Below are 14,316 nucleotides of genomic sequence, written 5' to 3'. Positions count from 1 at the left end.
ATAAGCGAATAAGGTTTATGTTATTCGTGCCCCTTTCGGCTTTATCTTATTGAATGATTCAACCCCTTATTCCCACATACGAAGATGGTCGAGTTCAAGTGAAGGGTTCGTACCAGTAAATTCTCTCCAACGAAGCGTTAAATGTCTTAACGACATATACAACAGCCTCTAGCGAGCCCTTCTAGGATGGATCATTATCCATCCAAACCATTCACTCCTCGAGAGAGTTAGAAGGCGAGGGAGGAGTGGGTGAGCCAGGCTTGGATATCGCTGTACCCCGTGCCTCCGGCAATGGCGTTAGACCGACTTTAACTGCATCAAAGCACTTCTGGAGAGAGGACCAGAGCTTTTCTGGGTTCTCGATCGTGTAGACGGTGAATTCTTCGTCTCGCTTCGAATAAGACCATTTGTCGCCGAGAAAACCCCCTGAAAGTTGCAGTGCCCAAGCTACGTAGAAGTTGGACAGGCCAGATGGTACCCCCTCCAAAATGAACTTGAAAGAAGTAGCTTCAGGCCGTTCAGACAAGGGGACTTCCATGTTGCTAGTGGAGAAAGACTCGAGAAAAAAGGCAAGTATCGAGATGAAGTGTGACGTTGATTCATGCGTGGGGGGTTGCTGGTGCTTGTAGAGGGAATGACATGAGGAGGCTTTGCCTCGTGATCTATATGTATGTACACATGCCTGGATCTTTGGTTGGTCACTGGCACTTTCTTTCGATGATGCATGGCTCTTCCATTTGGGGTAGAGCGTGGCTCTGAAGAGCTGAGTGGTAACTCGCCATTGAATAGAAGAGAAGTTACTTGAAGTGAATCTCGGTGCTGGAACGTCTAAAGGGGTTCTCTTTATCTGTACCTTAATCACGGTTCAAGCACATCGCCAAGTCCATCACCCTGGGTCAAGGACATGTTTTCCCGTCAGACTCTAAGACACTCACCCTGGAGAGATAGATATTAGCAAAATGTCAAACATACAAAGACCGCACAAGGCTGTACCGACATCAGACTCGTCCCATGGTTGCATTGGCAGCTGACACACTCCTTATGCCCGAAAGCGGGATGTGCATTAATCTGCCGCGCCTCACCGCCCAGTGTCACCAAAGCCCGATAAGCCACGATGCTAACGGGCGCGCCGAACTCGCACCAGGACATCACACACACCATCATCAGCCTATCTCCCACCAATAGATAATGGCCGACAACCAACAGTCCTCGGGATCAGCTCCCGAGGCATCTTTCGCTCCTTTCCAAAAACTGCCTCCGGAGCTGAGATATCGCATCTGGAACGATGCGCTTGCCGTCACCGCTGAGCAGCGTCTGATACGCCTTAACATCCACGACCGGCGTTATAAGACGCATCATTCATGTATCGCCGTTCATAACCGTTTCTGTGGGCAGCATACTCCATGCAAGACATACATCAACGGTCAACCGAGTCGCATCTCAAACTGCATGATCAACGGTTACTTTGCGTATGATCGAGCGGATTCCGATGGCCCTGAAGACCCGAAGAGAAGGGCAAACCTCAAAAATATCGGACTTTCCTGTCGTGAAGCTCGGTCGATGGTTGTCTCGAGCTATCCTGAGACCGTGAGGGTTTATCGCGGCAGCTATCTCCAAGGGGAGGGCACACGTTTTATTCGATGCGACCCAGCAAGCGATGTTCTTGTCATCACCAAGCTGCCAGTCCATAATTCGCACCCTCACCCCTCTCCGGGTGGAAATCCTTTAGTTTTTATGGAAGAACGTTCCCTTTCGATGAGATACCCTCGGGATTCCAGGCTCTTTACAGAGTTTCGTCGCATGCTCTCAAGTTTTCAACATGTCGCATTCCTACATCAAGGACATCGCCGAAGATCTTTCCCCTTGGACCTTGCGAGGTCGGAAGATTTCATCAGTCTTCTATTCTATTTTGAGTCACTAAAGTCTTTGTACCTCTGGCCGGACCCTGATCTTTGGCCCGAAGTGTATGAGAACGTGGTCGAGGTGGACAACATTGAGGACCTCCGTATCTTGGACTATGAACCTCGATGGGACATAGAAAACACGGCGGAGGATATCATGAACAAGTATAAAGCGCGAGCCGAGACTCAGAATGCGCATTTCGTCGAGGGCGAGGAGCACTGGATCCCGAAACCAAAGCCCCTTGAGAAGATGGGGTGTTATGCTGCGGCAGCTTGGTTACCAAGACGGATTACAGAGGATGAGCTAGAGATGGGGATTATGTCGGGTATGCCATCGGAGGGTGATGATGATCCTGCGACGTACGACTTTTCCACGACGACATACTAGATAATACATGGACTTGCGGCGTTGTGCGGCGTTGGATCTGTTATGATGACAAGATTGAATGAAAGATTTGTTCTTTGCTATTGACGCCGACATCCTGGGAAACAGTCTGTGGATCGAGAAAAAAAGACATTGCTTGCAGTCCAAGGCTGACCCAGGACCATGCTACCTTGGCTATTTGCAGGCCTCCTCTGTATTTGATGAGCCATTTACACCTGGAAGCATTTCCTGTTCTCCTCTCCAGGTAGCTCGCCTCGTCGTGGTGACTAGATGTGAATCCTCGTCGATCTTCTTCCCTCTGACCCATGACCAAAAGAAAACGCCCTGGTAAATGACGTTTGACTGTTCGTCTTCATCGGCTGAATCCATACTGATGTAGACATTGCCGAGGAAGGCCGATGCGATGACACACTAAATGTTGTAAGTAATCATCCAAGAAACGAATCAGTCGTTTGAGGAACATACTAGAACCATGAAGGGGAATATGGCAACAAATGCCAACACGATGCCTTTCTTTGCCCGCTGTCGTAAATCATCCATCTCTTGCTCACCCATATCAGAGAACTCCGTAAAGTCGTAGCCTGCTGAGTCTCCAAGGTCGCCCACACCAGCCACGTTGTTCAAGACGGTGGTCATAATAGTCAAGCCCAGTGTACCACCAAATGGGTCTGAGACTTCCATTAACGAGATGACAGCTGCAATTCTCTTCGGAAAGTAGGCCATGCCGTGTAGTGGAACTGGCATTAGACGAATACCTATACCGACACCTGTCAATACCATCATGCCGTAGACCGTTGGATCGTGCTCCTTCCACAATGCCCATGCTAGTACGCCAAGGCCTATGGCTTCGATAATAGCTCCAAGCATTATTGGATGCCAGGTCTGACGGGGGGAGTAGTTGCACATGAGAATGGCAATGAAGACACCAGCTAGTAAATGTTAGTACTTAGGGGGGGTTGAACGATGTTGGGCCCAGACTTACTTCCTAGTCCAGGGACGAAAAACAACAGTTGCCGTCCTGCTTCGCTTGGAAGCAGCTGTTTGACCATTGTAAAATACAACGTGCAAAAGTAGAGTACAGAGTACATGGCCATTCCAGAAGCGAAGGAAGTGTAAAACAGCAATCCGATGTCACGATTCCTGAGCACCTCCCATGGAATCATCGCCTGCTGTTGTGGAAACTTACTCTCCAGTATCCGACCTGGAGCCATGTAGTATTGCCACAGCACGAATGCACAGATGATGAGACCGCCAAAGACCAGGGGCACAATAATGGCTGGGCTATCCCAGGCATATGTTGATCCGGCCCATGTGAAGGCGAGGATAAGCAAACCAAATCCGAAAAGAGACAATACTTGACCTCCGACATCAACTGTCTTGAGGCGCTGCTTGAAGGTCGTTCGACGGCCAGTCTCTGTTGTCTCCTCGAGTTGTGGGATAGGTTGAGGTCCAAGTAGCTCCTTGCGCAGAACGATAAAGGTAATGATGCAGCCAGCAACTCCGATTGGAAGTGTGATTCCGAAACACCATCGCCAGTTGGTGTTGGTCAAGTAACCTGCATGCTCATATCAGACACTATTCTCTCATAGACTGTGACTTCGTACCTCCAATAACAGGGCCGACTGAGTAGGAACTGCCTGCCACCATGGAAAAGATGGACCAGTTCTTGGCATCCTCTTGCAGTGATACCTTATCAGCCACGATAGCTCGAACAACTACGTTGATGCCAGCGCAGCCTATGCCTTGAAGTGCTCTCCCGAAGAGAAGCATCGGGAATGCGTTGGTCGGAGCGCCCGTACATAGAGCGCCCCCAACGATGGCGATAATCATGCAGGCTTGAATAGATGCGTGTCGGCCAAAGATGTCAACCATCTGACCCCAGAAAGGAATGAAAGCGGCCGCTGTCAAATTGAAGGATGAGATGATCCAGTTGAGCTGAGACAGCTGATCAAAGTCGTCTGCGATCCATGGCAGTGCGCTGGCGATGATTGTGACATCGAGGGCCGAAATAGCAAAGGGTAGAAAGAGACCGAGAATAATCTTCCATCTGTACTTGAGCTGCTCTCGTCTCTCTGTCTTGCAGGACTGACAAGTCTCGGCTGTTTCGTTACCATGGCGGCATTTTCGAGCTTGATCTGACATTGTGGCTGAAACCGACAGTACTGGAAGCCTAATGCTGTTCCTTTCAAACCTGTGGAAGTGGCATTAGGATAAGCAGACGCCAGAGTGGTTATGACCTTTGCAAAGGTTCTATGTGACGCTCCAAAAGTCAAGTGTTGTGAAGCCGTGGACTCTTATGCCCCATCCTCGAAATTACCAAGCCGTCGGACGAAAACAAACACTGTCCCCTTGAATCATATTTATCTAGGCAGACGTAAATTGACAACAGCTAAGGCCCTGCCGGGATGTTTGGTGGTGGCTATGCTCCCAGTCAATCAGAAGCTTACGGCTGTCACTATTGGCTGACAGACATCTGCCAAGTTACCAAGCTCTGGGCACAGAGGACGTGGTTGGCCCCTCGTACGCATCGTATCAGTCGCCAAGCTCTGGGGCGGATGGTTAAGGCCCGAGCTGACAGCCCTACTGCAACATGAGTGCAAGGCCAAGACGGCTGAGGTTGGGGGATGAGGCCTCCGTATTTCGGATTCAGTACGCATCAATTTCCTGTGACAGCCACCGTATGCTTGCAGTTTTCAAGCATGCTTTTAGTCTCCCGTAACTACGTGTTTTGAGCTCACGAGCTTCTTCCAGTACTGCGCTCAAAACTATCGATTAGAGCTGTCTACAGGTTCATCTGATACTTTGGATGCGTTCTGAGCCTCTCCCCGTACTTCATTGTCAACCAAATCATTGGCACCACTCCCAACGCGATTCCAGCAAGCAACGTGTTTCCCCAGCCCTGATCAAGCTTCTGATACATCTTGGGTCCTGCCAACGGCAACAGGGCACCGCCCATGCTCCTAAAGACCGTCGTCGCAGCCGTCGCACTCGCTGCGTGAGCTGGATACGCATCGACCAAATACGATGCGACGGGAATAAAGACGGTGATGACTCCCACTCCAACGAAGAAGGTTCCAAGCAGAGGGACAAACCAATGCACGTAGTACTGCGCCGTCCAGCCGTAGATGATTAAGCCCAGAGGAATCATGGCTGTTCCGGGGATCATGGGAGGAAGTCGATATTCGGGCTTCATCTCTCCTCCCTTGGCCATTCTCTTGACGATGGTATCTGACGCCGTGCCAAAGACGGCAACACCCGCAATTTGGCCGACGCCGAGTCCGAAGTAGACCAGTCCAACGTTTGTCACGATTCCGTAGCGAGTCTCGAAAACTTCTGTTAGGGTAGTGAACAACAGGTAGAGGACTCCATACGCGACGGCGGCGAGAAGTGACAGTCCCTGAATTAGGGGAGACAGGGCGAGCATCTTGAGGGGTCTGATGATGTTCATGAAGAAGAATTGAACCGGAGATTGGCTTGGCTCGTTGTTGAGTTGAACTTCAGGAAGGCCAGCCAGTTTTCGTAACCTCTTGGCTTTCCATCTGAGAACAACAGGGGGGTATGTCTCTCTCAATGTCAACAAGCTGATTCCAAAAGCGACGCCGGCCTATTTCATAGTCAGCATGCATGAGTCGGGACACTGAAGAGTAAATACCGACCATAATGGTAATTAGCCAAAAGTCCCATCTCCAACCTGCTGCTCTTGACAGATAGGCGCCAACTGCCGGTCCCATGCATGGCCCAAATAAGACAGGTAGATTCATCACGGCCATGGCCTTTCCGCGCTCTTCTTGCTTGAAGCAGTCTCCAATAGTACTTGGACCGACAGTGAAAGCACATGCACCCACTGTACCAGTCAGAAAGCGAAAGGCAATCAGCATGGACATGCTATTTGCCATTGCGCACCCAATATTCATGACAGCGAAGAGGGCAGTGCATGTGTGATAGACGACCAATCGACCGTAGAGTTCGCTGCATGGGCCAATGAGCAGGGGACCGAATGCGTAGCCTAGGAGATAGATCGACACGGCAAAGGAGCCAAGATCCCGATTTGTTGTCTTCATTTCCTTCATGACTTCGTCAATTGCTGGGGCCATCATCGACGAGGCGAATGGTCTGAGAGATCAATTAGTCTTGGCAGAGAAGCACAGACTGGGGAGAACAAACGTCATGAAGCTCAACATGGAAACAGTCAGAGTAATCCTCCATTTCTTCGTCTGCGGCCAATTGACTGGCTTGTCTGGGTCATCAGAGCCATCCCAATCGATTTCCTCAGACTCGGTGACTTCCGGTGATTCGCCCTTGCTGGAATCTCGGCCTGCCTTTTCAACATCATGTTGGGGGTCCACTGTCGGGGTATTATCTTCCGAAATAGAGAGTCTTCGGGACGTGACAATGGTGATTGAGTTTCTAGTATCGGATTTGAACAACATGCTGGGCGATTGACATTTCAATGGCTCTTGAACGATTAAAGATCTAAACAACAAAGGAGGAAAAATTCAAGATCAAAAGAGCCCCAATCGCTCGGCATTGACCCCCACGAACCCCCATAGCGGAGTCCTGATCCGTAATCAACGAGATAACATTGCCGGTACTGGGTGTGATTGTGGTAATTTGCGGGGATTGGATGGCGCAAAGAGGGTCTGATATCACAACAGGCCCAGGGAATAAGCCGCCATCGGATCCGATATTTCCAGTCGGCAGAGTTGTTTCCGAAGCTATTTGTCATTGTTTTGTTTGTGGATGATGATGTGCTATTTCTGAATTATCACGGGGTCTTGTTCGATTCAGCCACACGACTGTCAACCTCATGCCGTTCGCTCGAGAGCTGCAGAGCAACGAGTTGAAGCATTTGCATGCTTTCTACTATATAGTTATACAGAGGTACCATCAAAGTTTTCGGGGAACCTTGCCTTCTAATTGTTGCCATACCTTGGGCGGATAGTTTGTTGGAGGAACAAACCACACCCAACCACAGCCAGAAGAAAGCACCGTTGTATCTTTTGAGAGGCTTTCAGAAGGGAGATCGCGTGCACATCTTGATGAGTTAAATGCAATATACAATGGTAAGTTCAATTAATTAATTAATAGCAATGAAAACTCGGCCAAGGAAAGAGCCCAGAAGCTGCCCCTTTCCCGTTGACCGTGATGAAGATGATGGTCTGAGTTGAGCCGTCCCACCCAGCATAAGTCCTTGACCATCGAGATATATGGGAAGGTCTCCCTTTTCAAAATTTTCAAGTAGAGGTTATTATGAGAACTAATAATATGAAGAGAGCCGAGCTCTCACCCTCTGGGAGTTGGTTCAGGCATCAAGGATACACTTGGTGCGTGTTACCAAGCGTGCGGATTGGCCTCGATCTCTAGTTAGTTGCTTACATGCTTACATATACACAAACGAATAGTTCCAGTTTTTTATTTGCGTGAGCTTGTTAGACCGAGGCCCAGTCGTCTTCCCATTAATAGGCCACCAAGACGCGAAACGACTGTACGCTGACCTACATCTCGTAGTCTGGTTGATACAAGCTTTCCAATCGGCAAATCACGTCCCGGTATCAAGATTGCTGGCTTGGTTTAAGTCTAATCATAATATTGTTCATGCTAAAGGTATCTAAGAATAGGCAACGAGAAATAACAAACGGATGGCCACCTCCCATAGTCCATCTCCAAACCCCAAAAGCCGCCAACCCTTCATGAAACGGCATAATCTTGAGGTCAAATCACCAATTACTCATGTCGTCCTGGCTCCAATGTCCTTCACCTTCCAGACTCTAGCTCCACCTCCTCTGAATTTGCCTTGATAGCCTGCTTGAGCTGGCTCGGGTACCGCCAGAAAAACCACGCCATTGTAAGAGTCATCAATGCCGCGTCGAATACATAGACTCCCCATTCCACGCTCAAGAGATATCCGTCGCTTCCCATACCGTACTCGACCACTCGGAAGATGTTTCGCACCATGATCATCATGGATGTGACGTAGAGCATGTTGAGACTCTCTTGCCACGGGACGTCATATACCATAGCACCCCCTGCGACGTGTCTTCGGAATCTCGAGTTGAAGATCAGTGCAGTGACGATAAAGACACCAAAGATCACAATTTGGAAGATGAGGCCGCCGACGATGATGTTCGAGCCGAGGTTGGGATCAATGTCGGAGTTGTTACCAGCCTGAACACGCAGACCGGCACCGCTAGCCTGGACGATAAAGCTGAAGATGTCGCCAAAGACGAAAATGCGAGTGAGCCATCGGGGTGCAATAATCGAAAACGGTGCACCCTTGACAGCTCGTACAACTCTGGCGAGGGTCATGTACAGCGAAGCAGCGAACAAGATAGGAGCCAGGAGCAAAAGAGCCGATTGGAGGACATAAGGCATAAGCTCGCCCGTGTTGTTGTATGCAACAGCTCTGGCTGCGTAACCAATGATTTCAACTGTGACAGGTAAGCGTCGTGTCGGGGTGTCGGGGTGGTGGACCTACAGATACCCCCCACAACAAAGGGGATGCAGAACCACATGCGGTGCCGGAACATTTTCCAGGCATGGCCAATAGTCAAGATGCCGAATATGACGACAAAGACGATTGCGGCCGGCAGTGAGGGGAGGTACCGCCATAGCGGATAGCCATTGTGAGTTTCGAGCTTTGGCATGGTGAACGAGGTTGCAAGCGCTTGTGTTGACTTTCAGTTTCGTGAGCGCAGACTTCGCTGCAGAGCCAATGAGAGCAATGAACTTCCACCGGTATCAACATCGAAGTAAAGGGGTTGTCGGACTTTATACCACGACCGAAGGTTATCACTTAAGCCTAAACAGAACGCGCGGGGTACGCTGACGCGTATAATTGCGAAAAAGAGCACCATTATCTGGATTTGCCGCCAGTTACATGGAACTATCTCGTCGTGGGTGTGCCCAACCGGTGACTTTTGTCGTGGCCTTGGAGGCTGGATACGTCGGCTGGTCGGATACGTGGAGCCGTGTCCGCGTATAGCATCTCTGTATACACGTATAGCCCTGCCCTATTTCCGCCAGCCAATCATCCACAAGATCAAAAGTGCTGGGAGAAACTCCAACATTCTTTGCGCGTTTGGAGAGTGGCATCTATTTGAAGGTGACATTTTGACCTGTAGGAGTGCATCAGAGCCCCTTATTGCGCGGCCTGTTCGTTATCTGTCGCGAGCGACTGTGAAGCTGTCATAGAGTTGTAGTGCCTAGGGAGCATGCAATGACTCGTCCCGGCGACTTCACTTGGACTCTTCGGGCCTTCGGCCGGATGCGAAAGACCTAACAAAAGCCACGAGGCGTATCTTTTGCAGTGTTGAATGACGGGAAGCGTTGCATACTCTGTGGCGGCATAGGCGCTTTAGATCTCCCTGTGACAGCTGTGACACTACAGCGTTTCACGTCAAGTTCAATCAAGACCCATCAACGGCACTCCAAACGAGCATTGTGTTCCAAAAATACCCCAACGATGAAGCGCCGAGAATGACGAGGCCCTATTTCGATCTTAGCCTGTCAGATGTACGAATATGGGGTGGCGGAATGGGCCGAGTGCCATGGCCCACTCAGCCCAGGGGCTCTTCCGCGTACGTATTGTGCAAAGCTTGCTGCACGGCAAATTATACGATAAGCCTTCCCCTAAGTAGCCGCATGTTAGCCCATTGTTATATGAACGGCCCGGTCCCTGAAGTTCTAGATTCGTGCTGTGCCTTGCAGATTCACTTCATTCATTAATCTTTACTGCCGATCTGCCATCCCCGTCTTGGACACCGTCACTCCTTATCCACCCCGCAAACCAGCAAAGAACCAACTTTAGACATTCCTTTCCATTTTCTTTCACGATCAATCTTTAGCAACAATGGCAGGCGACGAAGGAGGATCTGGTGCGAAGCAGGGCTTCACTTTCTACAACTATGATCCGTCGCTTCCAGCCGCCGCTGTATTCGTCATTCTCTTCGCCCTTTCCACACTCGTACACATTTGGCAGATGTTCAAGAGCCGAACGTGGTACTTCATTCCATTCTTGATCGGCTGTCTCTGTAAGTGTTGCACAGCGCCCTAAGAGCTTGATCTTTCATAGGAGCTGACCCAAGGCGACAGTCGAGGCGGCCGGCTATATCGGACGAGCACTCTCCGCAAACGAAGCACCTGATTACACAAAGAACCCCTACATCATGCAATCGATCCTTCTACTGCTTGGCCCCGCCCTCTACGCCGCATCTATCTACATGGTCTTGGGGCGATTGATCGTTCTTCTGGACGCAGGGCGGCTGTCTCTCATCCCGCCCAAGTGGTTGACAAAGCTTTTTGTCCTTGGTGATGTCCTGTCTTTCTTCGCTCAGAGCGGCGGCGGCGGCATGCTCGCCACCGCCAAGGATAAGGATAGCGTCAAAAAGGGCGAGAATATCATCATTGGCGGCTTGATGATCCAGATTTTCTTCTTTGGCTTCTTCATGATCGTCACGCTCGTTTTCCATATGAGGATCCGGAAAAATCCCACGAATCGATCAGCCACTATCACGACGCCGTGGAAGAAGCTCCTCATGGTTCTCTACGCCACAAGTTTGTTCATTCTGGTTCGATCGGCATTCCGTGTTGCCGAGTATGTTCTCGGAAAAGAGGGTGCCTTGCAATCCAACGAGATCTACATCTATCTCTTCGACGCTACACTCATGGCCTTGGTTTCTATTTTGTTCAACTGGTTTCATCCCAGCCGGGTCATTAACCAACGGGCTATCATCAAGAGTCCCTTCGACAACGACCAATACCCGCTTGAGGCGCAATCATTTTCATCTCATGAGAATAACGGTTACCAACGTTACTAAGTGTTTCATTACGAAATTCCGAGGGCTTGTGGAGTTTGTGAGCATGGCAAGCAATCGTTCGACGGGTTGGATAGAAAAGTATGGATAATGGATTTCGGCCAGATATTGACTGGAGGGCACGGTATTTGGGCAACTAGATTTTCAAAGGCTAGCATGGTATTTTCTTTTGTGTTGTTGGCAGTCCCATTTCTCGAATTCATTGGCGTCTTGGTAGTTATCTTCTTCCATCCAGCGTGTTCCTGTCCCCTATATGGGTTATGTCTTCCTCTCAACCAACATGTACAGTATCGGGATAGAATATCAAGTAAAATGCAATTTTATTATAAGTCTACGGATAAGAAATCGAAAATACTCTTCTTCTATAAGAGAGAATATGCATTGAGCGGTGACTAGGGAGTCACGTGACACAGATAAGCTCGTATCTCTTATCTTATCATTTTATCTTAGCGTTGCAGCTTATCGACCAGATTTCAGCCAATCAAAAACGTCCGTCAAGACGACGCGTGGTGCGTGCCCCTCAACACCACCATGGCCGCCGACTAGTTGGCAACAACCATCGAGGGATAATTAACCACCATCGAATTCATGTTTCTAACAACGAAACAAAATAGAAAAAGCGAAAGAACTTGTTTCGATAATACTACCCTGGTGCCTAGAGATAGTTGCCTAGAGTGCATGCCTCGAATTTATGGCAAATATTTTCAGGGTATAAAGACCTTGTGTCTCGCATCACCCTAGACCAGCAACACTCTTCATTATTCCACACTTTCCTTTCTTGATTGCACAATCAATTTCCTCTTTTCCTCTCTCCATTAAATCATGTCAAAGCTCACAGCCAAGCTTCAAATTGACCATGACGTCGCCTTTAGGCACGACGTCTTGGAGGGATTCCTTTCCGACCTCCATGACGTTTCTAGTCCCAAAGATAAACAAGAACTCTTAACTTCTATCCAAAGTTTCGCGTTCCAGTTTCTAAAGGATGCCTCCAACAAAGATCTAACTCAGCACGAGGAAATTGATCAAGGTCTTCAAGTACTCTGGCGCATGTTCATCGAGATGGCCAAGGTCCTGGAAAAGGATGACCCTTTTCATGACAAGCTTGTGCTTCTTGTACTTTGGACAAAGGAGTTTGACCAGCTCTACAATGAATTGCATCCTTCCGACAGTGACATGGCTTCTTGGGAGTCCTACGGGTTTGCCGACAGTCTGCAGGAATCGTGGGAGCATACCGTGTCGAGCGGCACGTCCTCCCAGATGTGCAACCTTGCAACTTTCTCTACCAAGGCGCTATCAGCTGGAATTTGTCCAGATTCTCTAGCATTGATGGCTCTCTGGTATTTGCGCGAGGCTCTCGAAACGAGTGATGAGGCGGTTACCGCAAGTCTCCTCCCAACAGCCGTGATTTGGGTGGACCAATGTCGTCACAGGCTTCTCACGTTCTCTATCCTTGATCGTTCGTATGAGGCGCATACAAAATCCGATTTGTCCGCTTGTGGAGCACTTGCCGAAGCTCAAGGCGTCAACCAGTCTGGCTTCAGTCTCAAGCGATGGCTTTTCTGGAGAGAGCGCTTTCAGCATCTTTCTCATAGCAAAGACTCTACTATTGCTAAGGAAGCCAAGAGAGGCTTCATGGCCATGATCAACTGCGGTCGCGACTTGGATTACGAGGTACCGGGCGAAGCTAGGTTTGCGGAGAGACTTCAGAAGGCCATGTGGGAAGCTCTCGTTGAGAGCGGGAAGGAGAGTCTAGATGGGGATGAGATTGACATCAATGTCGACTGGGTGAATTAGGTAGCCTGGGCGTAGACGAAGGATCACGTCACTAAGGCTCTTAAACTGGCTATCAACTACTTTCTCTTCGTCTGAGTTTTCTGCTGGGACTACTGTTTCTGACCATGTCACCACTTTCGGACACCCCACCATCATTAGAGTGCATCATAGTAGGGAAACTAGTAATTAGATAACGAGAATGAATCGAATTTTCGTATCGATCATTCTGAATGTCCTTTGGTGGCCTTCCACTCCTTCAGCACAGCCAGTGGCTTCTCGCATCCATGGTCCTTGGCGACGTACTCAGCGTCAGCTCCCTCCATGTTCTTGATATTGGGGTCTGCTCCCTTCTCCAGTAACCACCTCACCACTGCCTCTCCATTCGACTTAGACGCTGCATAACATATCGGAGTACCCAAGTGATGAGCGTGGTGCGGTATGTCAGTATCCATAGCGTTCACGTCCAACTTGACTTCCTCAATAAGGAAGCGAAGCATCTCCAACTTTGCTATTTTGCGTTCTGCTTCCTTGCTCCCTGTTGGTCCTGTAGCACCCACAGTGCCATCGTCTTCTACCTTTGGGTCTACCCCAAGGGCTGCAGCTGCTCCGGCCGCAAGGTGAAGAGTTCTTCTGCTGAGACGGGCACCTCGTTCCTGAAGATATTTGAACGTGGAGACAGATCCTTGAAGAGCACAAGTCTCTAGTAGAGGAGCTGGTTGAGGAAATATCTCATATTCATATTCCCCACCGTCAACGCGAGCGCCGTGGCCGACAAGCCAAGTGATGATGTCCTGGTCGTGACAGGCCAGATCAACGAGACGTCTGCATCTGTCGGTGGGCCCGCGAGGCGCTTGCTGGTTAATGTCCCATCCATGGGCGATGAGCAATTCCACAAGGGGAATGGAAAAATTGGACCAGACTTTGGTTGGGGACAGCGATGTCAAAGGTACAGACTCCTGCTGCAACAGGTAGTTCACCAGATCAAGTTTCCCGTCTTCGACACAGGCGGATAGTGTGGAGGCCAGAAATTTCTCGTAAGAGGAGTTCCGCGGGGGATGTGACTGCGCGATCTGTAGAGCCTCGGCTAGCTGAGCAACAGAGTTGTGTTCAATGGCCTCATCCAAGATGTCGCGCGGGTTTGGCGGGCGCTGAGGCCGAGAAGACATGGTGGGAGCTTGTGGTAATGTTGGGTGGTTGAGAGAATCCACAGTTCCTGCGTGAGAGGGCGTAGATGAGTGATCTCAGTTCTGCAAGACGAATCTCTTCAATAACAGGTGCACTCAACCGGAGCTGAAGCGATGACGACTCGTCGATAGCGTGCATTCAAAGGAAACAGCGGTGCCTGTCGATCGGATCGGGGAGGATGCACTAACCAGTTAGCGCTGACAGGCCAAAATTACAGGAGAACGCAGGGCGTCTGTGAGACGTTGCAGATTAAGGCTCA

The 14,316-nt window shown here is 49.7% G+C and overlaps 6 protein-coding genes and 1 pseudogene across 7 annotated transcripts, besides 1 other annotated feature; 3 read left to right on the top strand and 4 right to left on the bottom strand.

The window, feature by feature from the left end:
• Positions 1–1,188: 1,188 nt before the first annotated feature.
• Positions 1,189–2,289, top strand: NCS57_01409400 (uncharacterized protein; the record flags this gene model as incomplete). Its single annotated transcript, XM_053063707.1, has 1 exon — positions 1,189–2,289. The coding sequence occupies one exon, from the start codon at positions 1,189–1,191 to the stop codon at positions 2,287–2,289; it is 1,101 nt and encodes a 366-aa protein (XP_052907040.1).
• A 171-nt stretch (positions 2,290–2,460) lies between these two features.
• On the bottom strand, positions 2,461–4,476 carry NCS57_01409300 (annotated as a pseudogene). The gene is made up of 4 exons: positions 3,891–4,476; positions 3,269–3,841; positions 2,752–3,215; positions 2,461–2,697 (listed from the first exon to the last, which is right to left on the bottom strand).
• Positions 2,461–4,476: a sequence feature.
• A 592-nt stretch (positions 4,477–5,068) lies between these two features.
• Positions 5,069–6,716, bottom strand: NCS57_01409200 (MFS domain-containing protein; the record flags this gene model as incomplete). The annotated part of the gene is made up of 3 exons (XM_053063706.1): positions 5,069–5,890; positions 5,943–6,399; positions 6,451–6,716. 3 exons carry the CDS (start codon positions 6,714–6,716, stop codon positions 5,069–5,071), a joined length of 1,545 nt encoding a protein of 514 aa, XP_052907039.1.
• A 1,324-nt stretch (positions 6,717–8,040) lies between these two features.
• NCS57_01409100 (uncharacterized protein) lies at positions 8,041–8,930 on the bottom strand (the record flags this gene model as incomplete). The annotated part of the gene is made up of 2 exons (XM_053063705.1): positions 8,041–8,714; positions 8,762–8,930. 2 exons carry the CDS (start codon positions 8,928–8,930, stop codon positions 8,041–8,043), a joined length of 843 nt encoding a protein of 280 aa, XP_052907038.1.
• A 1,205-nt stretch (positions 8,931–10,135) lies between these two features.
• On the top strand, positions 10,136–11,102 carry NCS57_01409000 (uncharacterized protein; the record flags this gene model as incomplete). Its single annotated transcript, XM_053063704.1, has 2 exons — positions 10,136–10,316; positions 10,378–11,102. The coding sequence occupies 2 exons, from the start codon at positions 10,136–10,138 to the stop codon at positions 11,100–11,102; spliced, it is 906 nt and encodes a 301-aa protein (XP_052907037.1).
• An 819-nt stretch (positions 11,103–11,921) lies between these two features.
• NCS57_01408900 (uncharacterized protein) lies at positions 11,922–12,893 on the top strand (the record flags this gene model as incomplete). The annotated part of the gene is made up of 1 exon (XM_053063703.1): positions 11,922–12,893. One exon carries the CDS (start codon positions 11,922–11,924, stop codon positions 12,891–12,893), a length of 972 nt encoding a protein of 323 aa, XP_052907036.1.
• A 200-nt stretch (positions 12,894–13,093) lies between these two features.
• On the bottom strand, positions 13,094–14,038 carry NCS57_01408800 (uncharacterized protein; the record flags this gene model as incomplete). The annotated part of the gene is made up of 1 exon (XM_053063702.1): positions 13,094–14,038. One exon carries the CDS (start codon positions 14,036–14,038, stop codon positions 13,094–13,096), a length of 945 nt encoding a protein of 314 aa, XP_052907035.1.
• Positions 14,039–14,316: the final 278 nt, after the last annotated feature.

The sequence above is a fragment of the Fusarium keratoplasticum genome, chromosome 12 (genome assembly GCF_025433545.1).
Source record: "Fusarium keratoplasticum isolate Fu6.1 chromosome 12, whole genome shotgun sequence".
Classification (NCBI taxonomy): domain Eukaryota; kingdom Fungi; phylum Ascomycota; class Sordariomycetes; order Hypocreales; family Nectriaceae; genus Fusarium; species Fusarium keratoplasticum.
The sequence above is the reverse complement of the archived record's forward strand: the minus strand, read 5'-3'. Positions and strand labels throughout refer to the sequence as shown.